The 20150-nt window shown below is 35.6% G+C and overlaps 2 protein-coding genes across 5 annotated transcripts in view; one reads left to right on the plus strand and one right to left on the minus strand.

The window, feature by feature from the left end:
* CRBN (cereblon) overlaps positions 1–13234 on the plus strand; it is a 25835-nt gene extending 12601 nt beyond the window's left edge. The window contains exons 6-11 of the mRNA XM_070576722.1: positions 6475–6537; positions 8010–8094; positions 8780–8895; positions 9409–9473; positions 10333–10464; positions 11848–13234. Of these exons, the coding sequence (XP_070432823.1) occupies positions 6475–6537; positions 8010–8094; positions 8780–8895; positions 9409–9473; positions 10333–10464; positions 11848–12028 (642 nt within the window). The 3' untranslated portion in view covers positions 12029–13234. The remainder of the gene's footprint in view (positions 1–6474; positions 6538–8009; positions 8095–8779; positions 8896–9408; positions 9474–10332; positions 10465–11847) is intronic.
* The window catches only part of TRNT1 (tRNA nucleotidyl transferase 1), a 22161-nt gene continuing 11472 nt past the window's right edge, over positions 9462–20150 (minus strand). For 3 of the 4 annotated variants that reach the window (XM_008518978.2, XM_008518965.2, XM_008518985.2), the window contains exons 5-8: positions 18227–18353; positions 16769–16962; positions 15633–15886; positions 13097–15418 (exon numbers count right to left, since the gene is read on the minus strand). In XM_008518978.2, coding sequence (XP_008517200.1) covers positions 15170–15418; positions 15633–15886; positions 16769–16962; positions 18227–18353 — 824 coding nt within the window. In that variant the 3' untranslated portion in view covers positions 13097–15169. Of the gene's footprint in view, positions 15419–15632; positions 15887–16768; positions 16963–18226; positions 18354–20150 lie in introns of all 4 variants that reach the window. The other variant, XM_008518971.2, reaches the window with a different exon arrangement.

Consider the following 20150-nt stretch of genomic DNA (forward strand, 5'->3'; position numbering starts at 1 on the left):
CTGGACTTTTTTCAGATGATATTAAGTACGGTCATGCATCACTTAATGACGGGGATACATTCTGAGAAATGTGTCGTGAGGTGATTTCCTTGTTGTGTGAACATCAGAATATACTTACACAAACCTAGATGGTATAGCCTACTACACACTTAGGCTATACGGTACTAATCTTATGGGACCACCATCATATATGCAGTCTGTCATTGACTGAAATGTCATTATGTGGCACATGACTGTATTTTGATTTATGTAATCATTTTTCAACACCAAGATTGGTTTTTAAAAATCATTAACTGTTTAAAAATCCTAAATTAGCTCTTCTTTGCGAAGTTCTAAGCGTAGAGTGAGAGTGATTGTGGTTAATTCCTGACTTACATACTCTACTGGTTCTTTCTCCTATTTTCAGGATTTTCCCATCTTACACCTGAACTTGGGTTAAACAAATAAGACTGCTTCTTAAATGTAATTTTTCTTTGAATTACTGATTAAATTCTTCCTGTTCCATGGTTACAGCACCTCAGCTTGTTCACATTGAATTCAGAATTAGGCCTTTGCAACTGGGTTGTCATTGTGCTGGCTCAACAAGAGCAAGGAAAGATAGATATGCAAAGACCAAGGAAGCATGTGTTTGTTTGGAACCAGATCCTCTGATCTTTCCCTATTGTCTTGTTTCTTCAGTAATTCTGGACTCTCAAACATTAGCCCTCAGTTATTTTCATATTCAGAGTTGCCAAGGACTAAACAGAAGGTGCTGAGGAATGAGAGAGGCATAAAAGGTTTTAGGAGATAAAAATGCCCTCATCCCATGTATTTTCAGATTGTTTAAAGGGTCCTCATGTTTAAACCCTGAGTAGAGTTTCTTAGGTGCTGAAATTTGGATCTAGATCACTAGGCCAAGAAAAATTGCTAGCTGATCTATTTTAGACTCCAGATGACCTACAAATTCTGTTCTACTTCAGAGAGACCACTTAGAGTCCTTCTGTCTAGTACAGGCTGGGAAAGTCTAGCACAGGGAAAGGGGATGGCAGATACCATTGGCAGGACAATGGCATACACTTTTCTAGCAGAAAAGACATGTAAAGGTCTAGAAATGTAGTTTTCCTGAGATGTATTTGGTTAAGCTTAAAACTGTTCACACCTGTCTTTACATGTGGCATGGGAAACTAAACATTGTAAATGACATAAAATTATTTAAGCTTCCAGAAGTGTTCCTTTGTGATTTTCCATTCTAACAAGGGATCATTAGAGAAGACACCCCTAATGATTAAGGAGTTAGGCCAGTATAATCAGGAAACACTTCCAAAACCCACTTCCATCTGGAGAACTTCCTTATTCTGTGCTTTGACCTTTGAAACTAATGTTTATTTCCTTTCCTACCACAGTGCTTTCTCTCTCCACTGGGTTTACTGTAGTGGGAGTCTCACCGAGTGAGGGAACTTTTCTTTAACCTACTTGGAGTATGATGTAAATGTTTTTAAGTGTACTCTCTGCTTGCCCAGACTGTCTACTTGTTCCTTTATAAAGCCCCATTATTTTAATCAGAAAAGAGTTGAATATGAAATGTAAAAATAAATCAAATGAGGAAACGTATTAAGGAAGTGATCGAAGCTCATCTTGCTAGCTCTGCTAAATTTATAAGCCATGGTCGCTCCTGCTTATATGGAGCAGGGAGGAACTGAGCAGTCATTCAAAGGACAGGGTCCTCAAGAATGGGCTCACAGGTTAGTTTCTAAGTCTTCTTTCAGAGTTTCTTTATGAAGATACAAATAAATACTCTTATTTCTTTCCTCGTTCTTATGTGAAAGGATGCATGCTGTCCTGGACCTCATTCTCTTTTAAGAGTGTAGGTGATTCTTCTGTGTCAGTTTTTGCAGCACAGCTTCCTTCTTTTTAAAGCTGCACGATATTCTGTTCTATGGATACACTGTAATTTACATAACCATTCCCTATGGAAGAAAGACCTGCACTAAGTATTGTATACAAATGACCTTTCATATAGGTAAATATATATGATAAATTTTAAGCAGTGGAATTATTGGATGGCAGGGCAACTTCCTTTGTAATTTTGACAGATATTTTCAAAGTACCTTACGAAGAAGATTGTTCCTGTTTGTACTCTGATTATCGATTTCACCACATTTACACACAGTGTAGTAGCCAGCTTAATTTTTGCTGATGTGATAGGTGAAATACAGTATCTTATCGGAGGTTTGAGTTTCTCTGAATATGAATGAGGTGTACCATTTTGTGTTGAAGAGCGATTTGTATTTCCTTTAGTAGGAAGTGTCTGTTCTTCTTTGCCCTTTCTTGATTTCTAGGCGTTCTTTATACATTAGGAAGCTTATCCCTTTGTCTGTAATTAATGAGTTCCAGACATTTTCCCTACTTTGTCGTTTGTCTTTTAACTCTGTTTTTGGTGTGCTCTGTCACATAGAAGGGGTTTTTTTTCTTACATAGTTGAATTTATCTTTTTTTTAATGCTTCTGTATTCTAAATCATAGCTAGAAATGACTTCCCTGTTCAAATGAATCATTTTTTTGGAAAGTGAAAAATGTAATCTTTTACTTTCTATTTTTGACTTTATTGCTTTTAATGAAATCAAAACGTTAAAGCTTTGACCCATGTGTAGTTTATCCTGGGATGAATTCAACTTTACTTTTTTCCAGCTAGCTCCCCATTGTGCCATTTCCATTTTCTGAAAAGCTCATATCATATGATATGAGGTGCCACTTAATTAGCAACCACATTTTTTATTTTACTTTTCTTCTGCTCTTTTGTCAGTCTGTTTATGCACCATCACAATACTGTTGTAACTGTTGACAATTATAATTTGTGTAAATAAAACTGTGACTGGTAACCCTCCTCACTACTCTTCTTTTTTCAAGGTTTGTTTAGCTACTATTGCTTATTAACTTCTCCATATGAACTTCAGAATTTGTTTTTGCCTTGTTCCAGAATAATAATAGTAGCAGTAAAAGTAATAGTGTTTGTTGTCTATTTTTATATTAAAGAAGAAGAAGAGTTTTGAAATCTTAGGCTCTCTGTAATCAGGGTCTCCCCTAGACAGACATTTCCCAGGCATGCATCTTAGGCTTATAGGTGTGTCTCCGCTGTTATTGGTTTATAAGTCTCAAGCAGGAAAGAGCTTATCATTCCATTCCAGTTCTTAAAAGCAAGTGGGAATTTGTAAATGAAGGAAGGAAACGAAAACTGGTAGCTTTTTAATTACTTGGATAAATTGTTTTATCATCTACGTTGCTGATTGTGGTAGGATTTAATACAGTACATGACTGCCTTGGGTCGCCATGTAAATCTCTGGTGATGATTTACTGTTCACAATGAGCCTTTCACACTACTCTTCCAACTTTATTGCTTTTCAAGGAACCATTTGAGTTTCACATTTTTTGAACATTCTACATTGTTGGGAGGCTAAGCTGAAGCATAGTTATGAGGCTTAAAAATGGAAGAATGTGATAGATTACCTCCAGGTAACAGAGATTCATTTTAAGAGCCTTTCTGCCTGGTTTCAGAAGTAAATCCTGTTCCCAGTAAATACTTCACTGGAGAATCAGTCATTGGCCACTTTTTAAAAAGCACCTAACTTTCTGGCTAGTATTAAAGTTTTCTTGAAGTATAGCCCTTTTATGAAGTAAATCGTGATGTTGATATACTTGAAGAATGTTCATAAATTGCTAGGACTTATCGTCAGTATTACCCATATATAAGCCAGGAGCCTCTCCTGATGTGCCAGAAATCTAAATGGGACTCTTATTTGAGGATATTGAAGTGGCTTAAATTTTGGCAGTTGCTGTGTTAGCGCCAGCTACTCTTTTCTGGTATACCTCTCTAGAGTCTGTCTAGTTGACCATATAAAGCACATCACAAATCTTAAGGATGTAGTGAGCATGTTTCATTGATTTGTGAATAGAACTTCAGAATCTGTCAGAATAATCCTGATAAAGAATTTTAGAGGCCTTCTCACTTCGATTAGTAGGAAACTGATCCTCCTGAGACTGCAGTGCGTTACATTCACAAGGCGTGGGTGGTGGCAGAGCGCATGGTAACGACCTCCATCCAGTGCGTTGCTCTTAACACACTAGCATGCCACATTCTGTTCTCTTACTATAATGAGAAGTAATGTTTATATATGAATAAATTATTTTGGTTTCTTTTTATCTTGACATGGGTACCAGGTAAAAGTACATGCTTTTATATTATAAAAGTGATCATTCTGATGTGTAAAGTATATATTAATGACTGAATTGGGAGTGTGTCAATCAGTGAAACTGAAACTTCATTGGATCTTTGTCATTTTGTAATTCTAAGTATACTTCTGGAAAGTAAACTTCTCCCTACTAAAATGTAAGTTCCACAGGGCAATGATTTTAGTCTTTTCTTGTTTTAATCACTGGTATACTGCAATGCATAAAAATGCCTTGACACATACTAGGCACTCAAAATGTTTGTTGAATGAATAATGGCTAGAGTCACAGACACCCTGAATGCACATCCTAGCCATTTCCCATTTACTCACTGTGACCTTGGGCAAGTTATACCATCCTTCTGTGCCTCTGTTTCTTTATCTTTAAAATGGCGGTGATAATACTATCAACCTTTAGAATTCTTGTAAGACGTGTAAAGTGGTTGCCATTGCTATTACAGAATACTCAGTTATCCAATGGGCTGTTAGTAATATTTTTTTATTCTGTAACTGGACTGTGACAAAAATCCTTAGCATTAGTGTTTGGAACTACTTGGAACTGATTGGAGAGTACCTTAAAGGTCTCATGGTCTGACTCAGACTGAAATCACTACCTGAGCATGTACTTGGAGGCCACCCCAGAGCATCTTTGGGTAGCTTCAAATATTAGGATTATATTGAGGCAAAAATTCTTCTCATTCAAGAATCGATTGGTTTGAGCTGTAGCTCATGAGCCTTCCAGAACTCGTCCACCCTCATCCATATGGTGGTTCCTAAAATATTTGAAAACAAGTATCACATCCCCTTGAGAGGCAATTCCAAACTAAACATGCCTAATGTTAACTCTAGATCTCTCTTTAGCATCCTGGTCCCTGACAATGAAGTTCCCTTGTCTGACCATCACAGAAGATTAACATTATCGTCTCCTCTTAGATTCTAATATAGCTAGAGGAAGACTGTGGTGGGAGTAGGGGGGGTGAGCTCGACAGCACATTGGTTAGTTCATAACTAAGTCCCCCAAGTCCTTTCCATGTGTGCTGTGTACCTGTGTTTCTCCATGGCATACCTGTTCATTTGGTCTTGCAGGTGCAAGTGTAGGAGTTCCCTTTTATTTTGTTAAAGGTTATCTTACTTTTTTTGTTCCACTCTGGTAAAGTCCTTTTTGATTACCTTTCTTTCCCACCCAGTTTCATGTGTCATGTCCTGTGTCTGTTAAATGTGTTTACAAAATTACAGTGATCTGTACAGATAGTTTTTGTTTTGTTTATCTACAAAGGTTTTGTTTTGTTTATTGAGAAAAATGTGATCATTACATTCTGTAGGTTTGATAGGCCTTGTTCTTTGATCAAATACAGATTATTCCCTAGTGTAAACATTTTCTAATATATTTAACTATTGTTGATTGATGTTTAGGTTGTTTCCAGTTTGTTGCTGTTAACAGCACTGTTGCAATGCATCCTTTCAATCATATTTTTGTGTCTTGTAGAACACTTTTCTTTCCAAATTTTCGTTTGTTTTTACACATTTATTCTTCCAGATGAACTTTAAATTATACTTCTAAATTCCAGTTTCATTTGTATTGCACTGAATATGTACTTTGAGGATGGACATCTTATTTATTGAGTCTTCCCATCAAATACTGAAATTCTGCAGGAATTTAAGTATAATTCACATTTTATGTGGATTTAGGCATGCTTCCATTAGGATCCCAAAATACAACTATAAGGGACACGTAATGGTTTTCCCCTTTCCCTGAGTTTTATGAAATGGGGGACTTGATCATGAAGTCTCAAGGATGTGATCATTTTCCTTTTGAAATTGTCTCACATCTTCTGTTTGCCTCTGTGCTGATTCAGGTGAGAGCCATATAGGTTTTTATACAAACACAGTTTGGATTATATTTTGAGGTTTTCACTGCAAATACTGGGCGAGTAGTTAGTATAAAGGCAAATAATATGGTCCTTAGAGTGTGATGCTTAGTCACTCTTCAAGTTCATCTTATTTTTACTTATTTGTCTTCAGTATTGAAGTCTTAATATTTGACTTTTCAATAAGAATCAAGATTTTAGTTGCAATATATATTTGAAGAATATAAAACCATGATTGTCAGACTTAAAAAATAATCATCTATTATGAGATTATCTACAAAATTTTTCTTTTTGAAATTAGAAAATATTTTCTGGGCCAAAATCATTTTTCAGATGTGGCTCTTTCCGCCATAAGAATCTTTATTCTATGGCGTCTTTTAAGTGACTTTTTTTTTCTGTTTTCAGAGAAAGTTTCACTGTGCAAATTTGACTTCATGGCCTCGCTGGCTGTATTCCTTATATGATGCTGTAAGTAACTTACCTTGAACTTTTTGTTTCTAGGGTAAGCTATGTCATAATTAAGGGTCACTAGAACAAAACAGGCTTTCATACTCAGTGGTATTTAATTTTCAAAACTAATGCCATTTGTTACCTTTAAGGAGAATAGGCAGGAATCAGAGACTTTGTCTTTCACCCATAGAATTTTTAGTTTTCCCAGTTTCTAGCGGCTTATAACTTCAGGACAAGATATTGAGACATTTTAGGGTTTATTAACAATTTGAAATTTTGTTGGTCAAGTGGTAGTTGCACTTACAAAATGAAAGAATCCTTCTATAATAATGTTTTAGGGGCTGGCCCGGTAGCACAGTGGTTAAGTGCGCACATTCCGCTTCTCGGCGGCCCGGGGTTCACTGGTTCGGATCCAGGGTGTGGACATGGCACCACTTGGCATGCCATGCCGTGGTAGGCATCCTACATATAAAGTAGAGGAAGATGGGCATGGATGTTAGCTCAGGGCCAGTCTTCCTCAGCAAAAAGAGGAGGATTGGCAGCAGTTAGCTCAGGGCTAATCTTCCTCAAAAAAAAATTGTTAGTTTTTTTCTAAACAAGGAGATTAACTTAGTTACTATACTAATTGATGCATCCACAAGTGTTTTTGCTCCTCAAATTTTGATATTAGGCATTGCCACATATTGAAAAACTCACTAAGAGACAGACCGTTGGAATAGTTCAAAGAATCTGTGTTTTAGACACAAAAGACTGTTCAAAGTGTGATTTCTATTGCTGTCTCTGGTTTGGGGCAAATTCCTTGAGAATCTGTAAAATGGGGATAATGGTAGCTGCTGTACTTGGCACATAGTAGACATTCAACAAATACTAGTCATTTCCTGTAGTGAATCACCTTGCCCACAGATTTGGAGTCCTGGGAAAACTAAACAAGTAGGTTTTGAGCACTTACTACATGCACAACACTAAAGGACACTCCATTTCACTCTGCCCTTAGCTTTTGGGCCATTACAAATACACAAGAGACAAGAGTATTTTCTGCTTACACTTGTGAAAAGATGACAAGCACTCTTATGTAGTAAATAGGTACCAAATAAGGTATGTAGATAGCAAGTGCTGCTGCCATGTATAGGGGCCAAAATCCCTATGGACTGAGTCAGAAAAAACTTCCTAAAAGGGAGAGGAGAGAGGCCAGTGCCAAGCTGCTGAGAACAGAGCATCTACAAAAGGCAGCAAGTTAGGTGCATGGGCCCCAAGATACCCAGACTGTAGGAGACGGTCCAGGAAAACCAGCTTAATGCTGGGAAAAGGCATTGGGGCTTGGATCATTTCTGCATAAGAAAACAGACGGATTTAAACTGGGACTGAAATTTTACTACATAGTGATGACTTAAATTGCTACTAATGTATTAGTTTTATTAAAAAGAGTTGAAAAGCTGACAGTAAATTATAAAAAGTCTGTGAACCTTATGGCTACTTTTATTTTAAACAAGGAAACCTTAATGGATAGAATCAAGAAACAGCTACATGAATGGGATGAAAATCTAAAAGAAGATTCTCTTCCTTCAAATCCAGTAGGTATGAAAAATCAGTTTTCTTCCTGTGGACTGATGTCTTACTAAATCAAATTATTTTATATGTTTTGTGTTTAATGAAACCAAAACTTTTAGTTTAACATCTTTATTAGTTTTGAAAAGCATACACATTTCTTTTGCTTTGAGCAGTTAAAAAAAATTGACTATTTTTTAGTTAATTGTAACTAAGTTCTTAAATTCTGTGAGCACTCCAATTTTAGGCAAGGTTTTCATAAAAAGTTCAAATTGTGATAAATGGCTCACATCCGAAAAACACTTTCTGAGTGTTGACTCTCCTTTCCCTATTCTTTAAGCTGGCTTTAAGTGACCCCAGTTCCAGGACTTATTTACCTTTTTTACATATAATGTCTAAATGTTTATTAGGTACAATTTAGCTACTTTTCTCATCTCTTAGCAAATAAGTAACTTCTTCTAACATGGGTTTGATTTCATGTTTAACTTAAAAGAAGGCATTTACAATTAACAAGTATGGGAAAAGAAGTTAATTTTAGAACTTCCTAAGAGTATATACTTGATAGCTGGTATACTTTGGTATTACTTATAACTGTGTGAAATATGTTGAGAACTTTGTAGAGAAGAGTTTATTTCAAAGGTATGTGATTCATAAGTTATCTGATACTTATCTGCTTCATCAGTTTAAAACTTGAAAAACCCACCATGTCTTTAAGACTTTTCTTACAGAGTAGCTGCTTGTCTTCCTATTGATGATGTATTAAGAATTCAGCTCCTTAAAATTGGTAGTGCCATCCAACGACTTCGCTGTGAACTAGACATTATGAATAAAGTGAGTAAAGTGAATATGTTTGTGATATTCAGGTGTAGTCAGTCTAGAGAGCTAGGAGGCACTGTTTGAACCGGCAGTTATCTATAGGGTCCAGTCATGTAGTCATGCAATTAAAAACCATCATGGTTTCCATTCCAGATATTTTAAAGAATAAACATTTCATTTGGGATTATACAGACAGAAACTGAATTGTTTTGCATTCCTCAAATATGAATACCTTCAACAACTTCATTTAGACTTGTGAACACTTGATTTCTACATGGGACATCTGTGGTTTTATGTATCAGTCACTATTTCTTTATCCTAGAAGATCATTAGTTTTATAAGTGAATGTGTCAGATTTCAAATTGTGGGATTTTTTGCTGCATGTTTAAAACTACATTTTTGAATGGTTGGAAGGAAAATAAGATATTCAGAGGGATCAATACCTTAGGGAAGTTTCCTGATGAGCTATGTAATTACATAATTAAATGAATGTGAATTTTCCTGACTAACTTTCTCTTAAATTTTTAGTGTACGTCTCTTTGCTGTAAACAATGTCAAGAAACAGAAATAACAACCAAAAATGAAATATTCAGGTGAGCTCTTTATTACATTTTTAGGATTCTTGTGAATACATTTTCCCAACTGCCTTAACAGAATTATAGTCGACTATATTACCATTCTCCATATATTTCCCTCCATTAAATTACAAACACTCAGCAAATGAAATATGGGGAATTAACTCATGTTGAGTAAGACAGTCTTCCTGATTGGGTACTTGGAGCAAGAATGGATAATTAAGGGATTATTCAGAGGTACTGAGCATGGTAAAATAAAACAGCTGGGCGATCCTTTTCCCCCAGTCCTGTTGAAAATCTATATATTATACAGTATCTATATGTTAGAATATCTTATTAGTAATTCAGGACCTAACAGGAATGCCTCAGGCGTTGTATTTCAGTCAAACATCAGTTTTGCCACATAGGGCCAAGATAAAGTAGGATGTGCTTCTGAACATGTACTGATGCTGTGTGATATAGTAGTGTTTAAAAATTATTTTATGACAAATTCATCATAATTATAAATCAAGAAGGTAAGGAAACTGCTGTCTGCAAAGTAATAAGCTACCCAAGAACGATCAAATGGGACCTTTTCATTGCATGGCCACTCTCGGAGACTCCCTTAGAGGAAGTGGAGCTCTGTATATTTTACAGTGTATATTTTGAGGAAGGTTTAAAAAACTAGTACTATTTTCCTTTGGTACTGTTTTCCTTTTGGTCATCATTTAGACTGAATAAAACTGGGCTGACTACCAACCGCTTATTACCGTATTGGATTCTATTATCTATAACTAAAAGGTTAGAAACTATAGCTCTTATTTCTTGGTGAACTTTTTAAATATCTGTTAGACTTTTTTTTCATTTTGACTTATCCTCTGTGCTGATTCTGTTCTAGTTTATCCTTATGTGGGCCAATGGCAGCTTATGTGAATCCTCATGGATATGTGCATGAGACGCTTACCGTGTACAAGGCTTCCAACTTGAATCTGATCGGCCGGCCTTCTACAGTGCACAGCTGGTTTCCTGGGTAATGTGGTGGTGGTGGTGGTGGTGGTGACTTACTTTCTCTTTTTTTTTTTTGGTTTTGTCTTAATTGGGCAGAAAAACAGAGGCCTAAGCAGAGTTGCTAGAATTATAATCAGAAATAGACAATGAAATGAATAATTCTATTTAAATACTCTTCATTTCATGAATGGCTAGGAACAGCTATTTTTGCATAGTCTCAGTGAATATACTTAGGGAGAAAGAAGATTGGCAACTGCAGTTATCCTGAAATAAACTATACAGTTAATCCAAATTTTTTTCATTTCCTATCAGCTCATTCTGAAAAACAACTGTCTTATGACCCAGTAAAACTCTATCTGAACCATATTCTGTAATATGTAAAACCAGAGAATGTTTCTCAAGCAGTGATAAGAAAGCTGTAGAAACCATTGACTCTGGCTTTTCTTCTACTTTGCTTTTTTTTTAAATTTTTGCTTTAGCCCAGTGGTCTTCAAAGTATGATCCTGGGACCAGGTCACCACCTGGGAGCTTGTTAGATTCCCTCAGCCATATTATCTTCAAGAACCCTATTATTTGTCTTTTATTTCCAAATTCTGGGTCATTGTTTCATTCCGAGTCAGAGGCAAGTTAAGTAGAGATTAGTGATTAGACTCCCTTTCTGGACCTAGAACTATGTCATGTGGATTTTCCACTCTTATTTGACACCCTTCTTAAGGACTAAAACTAGAATTAAGTTATTAATATAAATACTAAATGTGGGATATACATAGGGGAAAAGTACAGAAATGGTTATAATTACATAGTTTGGTTTAGTTTTCCTAAGAACAGAAATGCCATGGCTTATATTTCTGGTGAAATTTATCTGACAAAACCATTCTTATTTTAGAAGAGTAGTTCTTAAAACTTATATGAGGAATGCTTATCTTTCCCCCCACCCCTCCAATTTTAACTCACACAAAAGTGCATATTTCTATAGGTGGTTACTGTTTTCTAACTCGACTGCGATACAAAACAACAAAGGAAAAGCAGGTGTGAGTTAGAATGTGGTCTTGGCAACCAGCAATTTGTATAAAGAAATCCATATTAATAAGATTAATGTTTTTTTACAATGCTAAGAAAGAAAAAAAACATAGCCTAAAAACACAATCAAGTAACTTTTATATATATGCTAATGTAACAATTATACGTAAAGGCTGATGTGTTAAACATAATGAAAGGTACAAATTAGAAAATCTTTTTATGAAATTTGTTTCAGGGAACTGTATAGATCAAAGCTCAGAGTATTTATTCTTCTCAATCCTTAGACTTTGGCTCTAAGATCTGTCTGCATAGCAGGTTTATATGATGATAGGCTTGGAGTACAGCAATGTGCTTCCTTAGCTGATCTCTTTCCTTAATTTTGTAGGTACGCCTGGACTATTGCCCAGTGTCGGATCTGTGCAAGCCATATTGGATGGAAATTTACAGCCACCAAAAAAGACATGTCACCTCAAAAATTTTGGGGTTTGACTCGATCTGCTCTGTTGCCCACAATCCCAGACACTGAAGATGAAATAAGCCCAGACAAAGTAATACTTTGCTTGTAAACAAATACGGTAGGGATAAAGTTATTTAACAAGTTGGTATTCTAAAATCAGATCTGCTTTGAAAATTACTGCTTTTGATGCATACCTAAGTAAAAAGCAACATTACATGGGAGGTTGCAGTTTCTTAGTCAAATGGTATTTGAAGACTTAAATTAAAACATCCTGTTGAAGAGAATGAAAATACTATTGAAGAGAATGAAAAGCAGTCTAGAATACTTGGTTTTCTGGAATATCTACTTTAGTAGCTTGGTGCCATTATTCTGTGGAATCTGATGTGTCTGGTAGCATGTCATTGGTAGGACATGAAGACGTCTCTGAAAGTGGTGAGATTGTTTCCTGCACAAAACATATTTGAAACTCCTGTAATGTGAGGTTAATCATAATGATATGATCCCAAAATGTGGAACAGCATGTTTGTATCAGTCCAAACGGCAGAAGTTCCAAAAGCTAGGGTGCCACGCACAAGTACATGTTCCTTTTTGAAAGAGGCAAGGCAATGTGTATTATTTTAAAGGGCTTTGTTCCTTTCCATTTCCTTTAGCTTCTCTGAGATACTGCGCTTTGTAAATTTTGAAAATACTAAAGAGGTAAAATATGCAGTTTGAGCCCCAGAATAAAGTTTTCATTTCCTTACGTGTTTGTTAGTGAGAAACGGTATTTTATGTATTTGCTCAGTGTTTGTTTGAACCATAACCCTGGTTATTCTGTTCCAAAGTTTAATTTGTACCTAAACTACTGGGGAACAGAGATGCTATTTTTTAGGCTATTTCATTCAATGTAAATTGAAGAAAATCTGTAAGTAAACTTTAAATTAAACATGTTCTTTGTTTAAATAATGTAAAATATCTACTCATAAGTGGATAATTTAGGTGTAACAGATAGTTTTTAAGATAAAGTTCTAGGTAGACTGATTTGCCACTACCTCTTTGCTTATACATTCGAGGGTTTATTGGATCCTTTCACATTTGTGTAATTAACTTTGGATTTGATATTCTTTCACTGCTTTACATAATTCATTGGGAAAAGTTCAACTAATTGGGTAAAATGTATGAGGCCAAAAACAGACTGTTAAATTTCTTATGTTTTAATTTGTCAATATTTTGTATTTTACCAAACATGCAATGGTTTTGATTGCCCAGACTGAAAACATCAATTGAATATCATACTGCATATTTATGTAAAGAGAGTAAATGAAAAGCAACCCAAGAGTGCTGTCAGTTCTTTAGCACATGCCCCTGCCATATTCAGTACACCCAAGGTTGTAACTTTCTTTCTAAGCTTTACCTTATTACTACTACTAATAACCCTGGGTTTATATGATGTTACTAGTTGTTCATACAGTCTCACAGTGAACTAAAACATTCTAAATGGACTCCAGGGAGTTCTTTTCAGCAGCGCAGCACATCTCTTTACATTGAAATCTAAACCAGTTGGAGTGAGGGAACATTGCTTTTACATTTGCACCCGTCCCCCGCCTCCCAGGGGTGTAATCTTAGAATGTTCTATATTGTTTACTGACGCTTGCAAATAAATAAAGTTTTCTGATGCATATAATACTATTTTAAAGTTTTATACATGACAAAACCAGACCTCTGAAATAGCTAAATCTGCATATTTGCTATATAGAACAGTAGGAATTCTCTGATGTTGGGTCCAAACATCTATTTTAGTAGTACTTAAATATTTCAGTCTTATTTTGTAATACATTTCATTATGGACCTGTGTGCAGTCATTGAGGCCCCTTTCTTGCACTACAGCCCCTGTTAACTATTTGTTTGTTAGACCTCTTAGCAGGGCTTTAATAAACAGAAATGTGCTTTTCAAAATTGTTTTATCAAGGTCCAAAATTGCTATTTGCCCATAGAGAACGAAGGTGCTAGGACTGGCTATACAGAAAGGAAAATCAATTATAAAATATGAGAATATATGGGGCCGGCCCGGTGGCACAGCAGTTAAGTGTGCACATTCCGCTTCTTGGCAGCCCGGGGTTCGCCAGTTCAGATCCCCGGTGTGGACATGGCACCGCTTGGCACGCCATGCTGTGGTAGGCGTCCCACATATAAAGTAGAGGAAGATGGGCACAGTTGTTAGCTCAGGGCCAGGCTTCCTCACCAAAAAAAGAGGAAGACTGGCAGTAGTTAGCTTAGGGCTAATCTTCCTCAAAAAAAATTAAATTAAAAAAAAAAGTCAGAATATAGCAGCAGAAATAAACAATACTTTGTGCTATACACCCATTTACCTACTGAAAGCATTTAGGGCTCAAATCTTTACAAAGCAAATGGACAGGCCTGTTCAGGGAAATTTTAATGTAGGTCATATCCTTTTAACTAATGAAAGAAATTAACATTTACTTTAAAGGGACAGGAGTATTATCACTATGTATATATTGCCACCCGATATATACTGTCAGATACCACATAAACACATTTGTCTTCCAATTTCCAAAGGAAATGTTTATTAACAGGCTCAAGAGTAAGCCTCAAGTTCATCTTTCCCAGGCTTAGCATGCATAGTTAAGGAAACCATTATGACAGAGGAGAGTATCAACTACATACTGAAATACAGCTTGCCTAGAACAAGTGTTGGATGTGTGAATGGCAGCCACCTATGACTCAGCTGATCTTCACATTTTATATAGGATATTTTATGCAAACTTGTCAATTATTTTCTTTTCAAGCACAAGTTTATTCTGAAATTCAGATAAGAACTGACACATCATAGACAATCATTGTATAAAATAAGTTATTTCAATTGCAAACACTAAGAAACATTTCCTCAAGACAGTTACCACTTTTTAAGATAGTACTGTCCTATACAAAACAAAACAAAACTTTTTCTTTTAAAGCCTAGACAGATAAAGATAGAAAGGAGAGGCCAAATATACTTTTCTCAGTAGGAACTATTCCAAAAGAATTATAAGGTTCAGTGATGATATAAATCAGATTAAGAGGAGGTAGACTTCAGTGTAGTGCCTGAAATATAATTATATTTCACAAAATAAGATCTTCATTCTTCTGACGAGGTCCTCTACGCTGGCTTTTATTCTGCTATATATTCAAATCTCTTAAATCTCAAGAGGGAGGGCAAAAAAAAAAACTAACCACAAATTTTCTGCTTTTTAGTAGGCAGCTCTCATCAACTTTAGGTCTTCTTTATGTAACTTAGAAGTTCATCTTTCTCCATTTGGTAACCACTTTTTTTCCACCGTTCTCGCAACTGTTGCAATAGAGCCCCAATTTCTTTTCCTGAAGAAATGCCCACTTTTCTGATGTCATGGCCACTTACGGGAAATGGAGGAATGGACCACTGCTGCATTTCCTTTAGAAGACACTGCTCTCCTTGGTACTTCAGTAGTTCACATACACGAGTAGTTGCATCAGATTCCCTAGACTAAGTGCCAAAATCGAACATTTAGTTCCATCACACTAAATTAGAATACTTGCTAATGATCTTATCCTAAAATCTACAATAAATGCTCGATGTAAATTTTTTCATTTAAAATAAATGAAATCCACAGAATGCATTGTGAGTCTTAGTATTAATAAATTAGTTCTACAATTAGTGACAATGATTTATATTCTGACTAAGCCTAGTATATACTTACATCTATAATGAAGTCTTGATAGGGTTTCAATGGTTCTGAACTATCTGTTGCTTTAATTAAATCTTTCCTGTTTTTAACTATAAATAAACCAAGGTTTTTCTCTTCTTTTGAAATCTTCAACCTCAAATCCAATTTTGTGACATCATCCTGTACTTTGAATAATGAGGCCAAGAGAGTCATTGGCTTTGGTGACAAACCTTCAACATTTTTACTGACTTTGTCAAATTCTTCTAAACTTGCATTAGCAGGTAAGCCTGTAGGGACAAAAGCATTTTTCACCCATTTTACAGTGGATAAATTCAATTAAAAAACACCCTTATCCTAAACCAGCCATTGTTTTATCGTATACAGAAATGCCCTGTCACTAGGACTCATTATTAGTCCAATCTGATGCTTCATCTTACAGGTAAACCACTGATACACTGTCGCAGTCTTCTTTCATATCACTCTCAAACCAAGGGAAGTCCTAAAATGCTCTTGTTTCCATTAACAAGCTACAGCAGGAGGTCCAGAGGCAGCGGTAGTAATGGTGGTGTCATATTCACAAGGGATGCTTATTCCAATTACAAATTCCTGACTTTTACACTGACATACTATCATAGAATGTCCACCCTTGCTTCAACAATTTTGTCCTTATTTGAAATATACCCAAGTTTCCTGAAGTGTGATAAATTATATCATCCCACTATTCTTCCTGAATATTAATTACATTTATTGAATAATTTCTATGTATAAGTCACTCTTCTGAGTACTTTACCTGTATTAACTTACTGAATCTCTCAGCCTTTCCATTAGATAAATGCTATTATTTTCATACCCAGTTTTCAGATTCAGAAACTAACACTTAAGGAACTAACCCAAGTCACAAAGCTGGTAAATGGCAAAGCCTCATTCAAACCCAGGTCTGTCTGACTCCAAAGGCCACTTTGTAGCACTATAGTACGCTGTCTCTGAGCTGTTCCCTACCCATGACAAAACTGTCCTGCCCCTGACCTGTTTATCATATTTTAAAATAGTCCATTTTTCCTTTTAGAATCCTTCTTCAGCTAAATTAGTCAAACATTTCTTCCTTATGAAATTTTAAACCAGATGTGTTTCATTGCCAAAAATGCAAACATTTTCTAACTTGATCTCACCTATGTAAGGAGCCACATCAAGATCATAGATGAGGTGAATCAAATGATTTACATGGTTACCAACAAGAATTTTTTTCAGTTCTACCCAAATCCTCTCTCCTGATATTGCAGCCAAGCCTTTCGCATTTTCTGCAATTGCTTCCAAAGTCTCAGGATCGTGGTCACCAAGTTTGTCTACAATTCTCCCATAAAATCTACAAAACAAAATTCTTGGAGTGTATTACCTCTGTCTTGGCATATCACCAGCAATCCCGTTTTTCATTTTATGGTGCTACCCACACATCTATGTAATGAGGAACAACAGAGAGTTAGGTCTAGGAGGGACCCTAGAGTTCATCCGGGCAGTTCTCCACCTTCTCTTTTTCCCAGCTGAGAACACCTGAGATCCAATAAAATATAAGTAACTTGCTCAAAGTTAGCAAGAACTAGAAACCCCGTCCTCACTTTCACTGCCAAACTGCTGACCGAGACACTTAGAATAGCCATCAAATGCAGTTGCTGAATTGGTACTTAACAGCGGATGAATAAAACAGAGCGTTCTTATAAAGGTACCAAAACAAGACTGGAATCCATCACGAAGCAGTCTTAATCCCTCAAAGCTTACCTGTCTGTACACATCAGTACTTTTAATGAAGAGTTTCAAACATGACACATCCAGTTGCATACATTGGAGCGTGTTTCATGAAGTCTCAAAATTGGAAGCCTTAAAGTACATCCGTTCTACCACTCATATCTTTAAAATTCAGTTCATTAGTGATCTACATTAAATAACTAATTATGTCTAAGTCTCCATCTATGTTCTGTTATTTGTAAAGAAAGATTTTGCAAATACTCAAGTTTAAAGGAATAGCATTTATTGACAAAATATGCAGGATCTATATTATAGAATATCCTGAGTGATCTCAACCAGTGACAAATTAGTATTACTAGACATAAACTAGCCAGTTAGAATAGTTTTTTAAAAGGTTAGAGTTCAGAGTTTAAAAATCATTGCTACCCACAAAACCATCCAAATGCATTTCATACTTAAGTTCATCTAAGAGATTTCCCATGACCATCTAAGACTAAGCCATATGAAGGCAAACTTTCATTCTTTACTCTGTTCAGAGCACCTAGCACAGTAGGTAACCTGTGGTAAGCACTCAAATATCTGTGTAATGAACGATCAGCGCAGGAAATATTCAATCAAAAAGAAAAATGGACATTTAACAATATGATTTACAGCTGAATTATATAGATCATCACAGAATGGAGTAAATATGTGTATGTTTTGTGAATGAAAATAGGAAGTATCTAATATCTCACTCAAAAGTTAATAGTCTGCTAAGTCTCTACTGGGGACAGGCATTTGTGATGTCACCATTTTGTACACTGACCTGCTGTGTCCTTCACATGACCAGAATTGTGCTCTAGTAATAATATTAAAAACTATACCATTAAATTTTTAAAAATTCTTACCTGAAATATCTTAAAATTCGAAGATAATCTTCTTGTATCCTCTGTTTCGCATGTCCAACAAATCTAACTTTCTTATTCTGTAAATCTTCATAACCATTAAAGTAGTCAAATAAAGTACCATCAAAACCTATTCGTTAGAAAAGGGAGTGGAATCACTATTAGCAAATAAGGATTGGGAAACAATCTGAGATACACACATACACACAATGGAATGTTATTCAACCATAAAAAGTGAAATCTTGCCATTTGCAACATGAATGGACCTTGAAAGCATTCTGCTAGGTGAAATAAGTCAGACACAGAAAAACAAATACCATATCATCTCATTTATATGTGGAATCTAAAAAAAAACACCAAGCTCATAGATACAGAGAACAGATTGATGGTTGCCGGTGGTGGGGGTTGGGGAGGCAAAAGGGTGAAGGGAATCAAAATGTATAAACTTCCAGTTATAAAATAAGTCATGGGGATGTAATGGTACAGCACGGTGACTACAGTTAACAATACTGTATTGCATATCTGAAAGTCACTAACAGAGTAGATCTTAAAAGTTCTGATCACAAGGGAAAAAATATTCTGCGTGTATGGTGATGGATGTTAACAACTTACTGTGGTGATCATTTAACAATATATACAAACATTGATTCGTTATATTGTACACCTGAAACTAATATAATGCTGTTATGTCAATTATACCTCAATAAAAAAATGTAAAAAAGAATCAAACTGGGGAAAAAAATTGGAAAACACAAGAAGATCAGCTAAAACACTATCACAAACAGTAGGCAAAGTGAAGAGTTATAAAGTTAAAATACAGACAGAAGTAGCATTCATCTGTACCCACTACTGAATGGAAGACATAACGGGATAAAAGGCTGCATTTATAACAGCAACTAAAAAGATAATACTCTCAGGAATAAACTAAACAAGAAATATGCCAGTATGAAGTGGCTGGAGGAAGATAAGACACCAAACAAGCTGATTTTCAAGTTAATGTGGGAAAATAAGAATAGCCAAAGTAATCTGGAAAAAATAAGTAATAGGGAACATAATCTGAAAAAAATAATTAAAATAATAAATAGGAAAAAATGTATAATCCTAGAATGGGGAAGACTCTTCAAAATATAATTACCAAGAAAAACAAAACACACACACCACCAGAACCCTCAAAGAAATTATTAATAAATTCAGCTACACAAAAAATCAAATATGCCTGCATGATAAAAACTACCACAATGCAAAGCATAAGATCAGTGACATACTGGGAAAAATGTAAGTAAGTTAGTATCATAGAGAGAAATGGTTAATTTCCATAATATACAAAAAGCTCATAAATAAATAAAAAGCTTGCATAAGTAGAAAAGTGAACTAAAAACACATATCTCTTTAAAAAATGAAGATTTTCAACCTTAGTCATAAAAAAATGCAAATTTATGAGATACTGTTTTTCAGATTTCTGTCAGATTGGCAAAGATCCATGTCTGATTACTGCTAGCAAGGAGATGGTGAACCACATCGGAAGACTTCATTATGTAGCCTTTTAAACTTTGTGAATTTTGAACCATGTGAACCTAATATCCATTCAAAAACATTTCCACTACATTATATTCTCTCAGATGTTGAATGAAAAAAACTGACAAAACAATTTTAAGGCACATAAAACCTCAAGTATTAGTAGAGTGCCAGTTCATCCCAGTTATCCCAGGGCTTTCCTGGTTTTAAAATTAAAAATCGTTCATGTCCCAGAAAATAGATCATTCTCAGGGAAACTGAGACAGACGGCCATCCTAGGGACTAAGAAGGAAAAAGAGAAACACTGAGAGCAAATACTGGGGGCACCATTTGACCATCCAAATGGGGAGGTCAGGGATCCTACGAGACACTTCACCTCGTGGCACCACAGAAAGGAGGTACTGCCCCTACT

The sequence above is a fragment of the Equus przewalskii genome, chromosome 15, assembly GCF_037783145.1.
Source record: "Equus przewalskii isolate Varuska chromosome 15, EquPr2, whole genome shotgun sequence".
NCBI classification, from domain to species: Eukaryota; Metazoa; Chordata; class Mammalia; order Perissodactyla; family Equidae; genus Equus; species Equus przewalskii.